General features: G+C 68.1%; 1 protein-coding gene across 1 annotated transcript; it reads right to left on the bottom strand.

The window, feature by feature from the left end:
• Nucleotides 1–750: 750 nt before the first annotated feature.
• MNEG_11285 (hypothetical protein) lies at nucleotides 751–3,348 on the bottom strand (the record flags this gene model as incomplete). The annotated part of the gene is made up of 3 exons (XM_014040243.1): nucleotides 751–2,089; nucleotides 2,453–2,616; nucleotides 2,890–3,348. 3 exons carry the CDS (start codon nucleotides 3,346–3,348, stop codon nucleotides 751–753), a joined length of 1,962 nt encoding a protein of 653 aa, XP_013895697.1.
• Nucleotides 3,349–5,120: the final 1,772 nt, after the last annotated feature.

The following is a 5,120-nucleotide window of genomic DNA, read 5'->3' as shown; positions in this document are numbered from 1 at the left end:
ACATAACCGCCCAGCCGCTGTTGCGAAGGGGGCGGGGGCATATCACCGCCGCCCAGGTTGGGCCAGTTGGCCGCATGTGTGCAAGGCAAATAGGGCATAAGCATGGGCGGGACGCAGGCTTGTGGACTGCTGCTGAGGCGGAGGTGCAAGGCGAGGCAGCGGTGAGGTCGTCTAAAAGCAAATCACCCTGTGATTTCAAGGCAGTTGGCGGTTTTAGACTGGATGCAAATCGATCAAACCTGAATGTGTGCAACGAAACCGACACGCAACCAACTGGGGACGAGGGCCCGCGGGCGAATCGAGGAGGGCGCGGCGTGGTGCGAGCCCGACCCCAAAGGGGGTTGCCCATACGTGGCGCGACCCTGAGGCGTCAGGGCAGCGCCCCAGCCGCCTGCGCTTGCAGTGTAGCGGGCTGCAGGGGACCGCGTGCCTCAGTGCGCAGGCCCGGCGCCTGCAGCGGCGGGGCCGCGTATGGAATGGCATGCGTCCAAGAAATTGGGTGCTCACAGCAAAAGGGGGGGACAACAGAGGGTTTTAAGGGGGGGAGCCCCCCAACGAGGCGTGAGCTGTGCCTGCCCCCAGCAGCCAGAAGGGGCTGCGGCGCTTGCGTGGTTGTGTTTGATGGCTCGGATGTCAGCATGTGAATGCCGGCCGGCAGGCCGCAAGCGGGCGTTCCCTGCAGCTCCCCGCGTGCAGCCGGGCCGTGCAGCCCGAGACCCAGGCGTGCGCTTGCAGGTGGCGCTCGGGGCTTCACACGCCGTCGCCGCCGCCGCCGCCGCCGCCGGCACCAGCAGCCCCCTCGTGCTGCTCCATCCACGCCCGCACCTCGTCCACATCCCCGCGCCCGCAGGCAGCGCGCAGCAGCCAAAAGTCGCCGTTGACGAACGCCGCGCACCCGAAAGCGTCGCGCGTCGCGGCCTTTGCCGCGGCGCACGCCGCGACGCGGCGGCGCGGGGGCAGGCCGAGGGCCAAGGCGATCTGATAGACAGATTGGTAGGCCTCGCGCGCCGCGGCCACAACCCCGGACACGGCAAACACATTGTCCACGACATGCGGCGGCGCGATGCTCGGCAACTGCAACGCCCGCAGCCGCGCGGCGACCGCCTGGCCGTCCTCAGGCGCCGCCGTCGCTGCGGTGGCAGCCGCGGCAGCTGCTGCGCGAGCCCCGCCGCCGCCGCGGCGGCGCTCGTTGCCGCTGCCGCTGCCGCCGCCGCCGCGGATCGCGGCCAGCGGCTGGCGGCAGGCCGCGTCGGCCGCGGCGGCCAAGCTGGCGAGTGGCGCCCCTGCGGCCGGCGGCGGATGGGGCGCCGCGGCCGCGGCCGCGCCTGAGCCCAGCCCCGCGGCCGCGGCGGCGCGCGCGTCATCGATCGCCGCGGCCAAGTTTGCCGCGTTGACGGCCGCCAAGAAGATGGCCGCCGCCGACTCCACCCCCGCGCCGTCGTCGGCGCCGTTTGAGGGCCGCTGGAGCAGCTGCTGCGCCTGCGGGTGCGCAAAGTGCGGCGCAGTCCCTGAAAACTCCCTGACAATGTCGTCCGCCGCCGCCGCCGCCACTGGCGGCGCGTGCTGCTCCTCGTGCTGCTGCTGCTCCTGCTGCTCCTGCTGCTGTTGCTGCTGCTGCTGGTGCAGCAGCTGCGGCGGCGCCCCAGATCCTTGGTCCTGCAGCAGAGCCGCCGCCGCCGCCATCACGTGCGTGGCGTGGTGCGCCTGCGCCAGCGCGTGTGCCGCCGGCCCGGCGGCGGCGCCGACTGCAGCCCCAGCCCCCAGCGCGAGCTGCTCGGACTCCTCCCCATGCTCCGCCTGCATTGCCTGGTCCTGGGTGGCATCATCGTCCTCGTCGTCGTCATCCCTGCCCGCTGCACACCCCCCGCTGACGCCGTGCCCGATCCCCCACGCCTGCCACCCGCGCGGCGCGCCCGAGGCTGCGCCAGCCGCTGCGGCCGCGGCAGCTGCGGCGGCCGCGACGGCGTCGTGGCCGGTGGAGATGTGGACTTCAAGGCTTGAGGGGTCGGTGGCGAGGCGCGCATAGCGGACGATGCGGGCGCCTAGGAACGACTTGAGCTGGCGGCCCATTGACCAGCGGCGGTCGGCGCTGCGTGGCAGAGGCGGGGGGGCCGAGGGCGGAAGACGGGGCCGGGCACGTTGAGCGGGGCTGTTGAGTGAGGTCCGAGGGAGGGATTGCCGCCCGGCGACTGAACATGGGGCTGCGCTCATGCGTCGCCGTTTGTCGGCTGGCTGGTGTGGGACAAGCGCCGCTGGTCGTGAACCCCCGTTCCTAGGTTTGCCGCCTGTCAACACAGTTGCACGTGAAAATGTCCATGCTCACCCGCTCATATTTCACCCAGCCACACATGCACTTTTATCCCGACCCCCCCCCCCCCACACACACACACACGCCCCCGCGCACACACCATGCAGCCACAATCTGGCGGTTATGATCAATCTGATGACTCACCGCAGGTTGACGGGCGTCACATCGCCGTACGGGCGCCCATCCGCAACCAGCCGCACCGAAAGCCGCACCGGCAGCGCAAACACGCTGCCCGGCCACCATGACTCAAGCATGGCCCGTGGGATCTTCACACCGAGGTTCACGGCGGTCTTAGTGATGCGCGTGTCCTGTGAGTGGGTGAGTGGGTGTGTCGATGGGAGGGTGTGGCCTCAAGGTCATGGCGGCCTTAGCCGGCAAGGAGGGGTGTGGTGGAGGGGTCAACAGGGATGAGACCGGGCTTGCCGGCCAATGGCCCAAACTGCCACGGCGGAGCACCAAACAACAGAGCCAAAAGCAAGCATCGTCACAAGCTGCCGGCTTGGGTTGTTTATCTTGCATTCCTGCTTGGGCTGAAATCTGATATCAATGCATGCTGCGGCCGGGCCGCTGGCGCCACTCACCACCGCCCAAGTCAGCCATCCAGGCGGCGCGGGCGCGCCCGCAGCCACGGCCGCCATCAGCGCCCCGCCTGCGCCAGGGCTGTGCCCATCCTCGTCCCCGTCGGCGGCGCTGCCGCTGCCGGCGGCGCCGCTGCCTGCCAGCGGCGGGGGCGGCCGCCAGGCGGCCGGCGCCAGGTCGTCTTCTTCCTCTCCCTCGTCATCCCTGTCGTCTGCTTGCATGTGGTTGCCCTGTGGCTGCTCCTGCCGCCGCTCCTGCTGCTGCTCCTCCTGCCGCTGCTCCTGTTGCTGCTGATACTGCGACTGCCATCCCATCAGGTCGGCCCGCACGAGCGCCGCGGCGGCCGCGCCGAGGGTGGCGCTGCCATTCACGCCATCGGCGCACTTGCCGCCATTGCGGCCACTGCGCAGAATCCCGTGCAAGACCGCTGCTGCGTCAGCTTCTAGCCAAGCTATTGGCATCTCATCGGCGCGCACTTTGCCGCTGTCCACGGCGCAGGCGGTGCCCTGGCTGCAACCGGGCCACTGCGGCGCATCGCTGTGCGTGCGGGGCGATGTGGCTGCGGGGCCATGGGCCGACGCCGTGGCGGCGAGCGCGGGAGGGAGCGGCTCCCCACAGCACTCGTCGCCATCCAGCGGCCTTGAGCGCTTGCGGTTCATCAGTTCAGAACCATTGGCCTTGTGACCGCGCGTCACACGCGATCAGACCCCGGCGGGGCCAAACTCCACCTCCGGACACAAAGGCCTTCGGGTGACGAAAACCGGCCGGTGGGATGGGCCCTGGGTGCTGCACCGATGCTATCAAAAATTGCAATAAGGACGTTTGCTGGCGGGAGGCTGGAGGCGGGGCTGGTCCCTTCGCTCTCACCCCGGCCTCTCCCCAACTCTACCGCCTAGAGAGGGATAGCCGCAGGCCGGTGCAACGGGAAAGTATATTGGATGATGACACAAACTTATACACTAGCAGTAGGGGAACGGATCAGCAAGACAAAGCTCCGCTGCAGGGGGTACGGTTGCACACAAACACTACCCTTGGTCAGGGCAGCAGGAGCGCAGCGTGCGCATGATGTTGCGTGAGGCAAAGTTGTGATTCAGCTGTTGAACTGTGATCCCAACCTATGCGTGGCCTGGTGACCTGCCACGGGGCCTCACATCAAAGCTGCAATCGGGTATCGGCCACCGTCACTCGGCAGCCTCACGGGTGCCGCCCTTTCTGCCTGCTGCCCGGCTGCCCTGGCGCGGCCCCAGCGCTGCTCGCGAGCCCCGGGCAGCCATCATCGAATGGGCATACACGCGTATGTGACCCCTGGGACTGCGTCGCTCGATCACAGGCCCTGATTACAGCAGTACAGTCAACTTGCTTGCCAATATGCCAACCGCTGGTCACCCATGCAATCGCGATCGACAGGAACTCGCTCACTCGCGCACGCGCTCTTCCGACGCCCTCTGCCACCCCTCTGTTGTCCACAATGCACCCAACAGATCACTGATCACACCGCCAGCGCCCGTGCCTGCATTGTTGGCAGGCCACCGGGCCCACCGCACCGCGACTAATTGCAGACGGGGTGACGGTTGGTGCGCCCTTGGGCGGCCCCGAGCCCACGGCGCTGCCGAGCGCTTCCGGGAGGTGGGCATAGAGGGCGCCTCGCTGACTCAGGGCCCTCCGCTGCGGATGCCGAAGGCAGGATAAGGTACCAGAGTGGAGTAAACCACCAAAAACCGCTGACTGTGCATGGGCACAAAGTGTGAGCGGACGGACCCTCATGCAGAGGTTTGGCCAGGCACGACGCAAGGGGTCGTGCGACATACACTCCTCTCTGTCACTCATAAACCGTTGATAAATAATAGCCAGGCAGCACGATTGATTCTCGGAGGCAGGCACCCTTGTGAGGTGGATGTGTGTGGAGTGCCCGCTCATGCATGTGTGTGTGCGCACGCGCGTGTGTGTGTGTGGGGGGTGCGTGCTTGCGTGTGTGTGCATGTGTGGTGTGTATGTGTTGTGTGGGGTGTGTTGGGTGTATGTGTGTGTGTTTTGAAGGGGTGGGGCGGGGCAAGCGCCCCTGCCTGCCAGCCCGTGCGACGGGCTACGCGGCACTGCGCCCAGCCGGCGGTCACGGCTCCACCGGCGTCGACGGGTAGTACGAGCCGCCATACACGACGTGCCAGTCCGTCAGCCCCACCACCCAGTGCCACCAGCCGGCGGGCATGTACAGCGCCGTCGCGCTGAACGCGGC

Source organism: Monoraphidium neglectum, assembly GCF_000611645.1.
Source record: "Monoraphidium neglectum strain SAG 48.87 unplaced genomic scaffold scaffold02672, whole genome shotgun sequence".
Classification (NCBI taxonomy): domain Eukaryota; kingdom Viridiplantae; phylum Chlorophyta; class Chlorophyceae; order Sphaeropleales; family Selenastraceae; genus Monoraphidium; species Monoraphidium neglectum.
The sequence above is the reverse complement of the archived record's forward strand: the minus strand, read 5'-3'. Positions and strand labels throughout refer to the sequence as shown.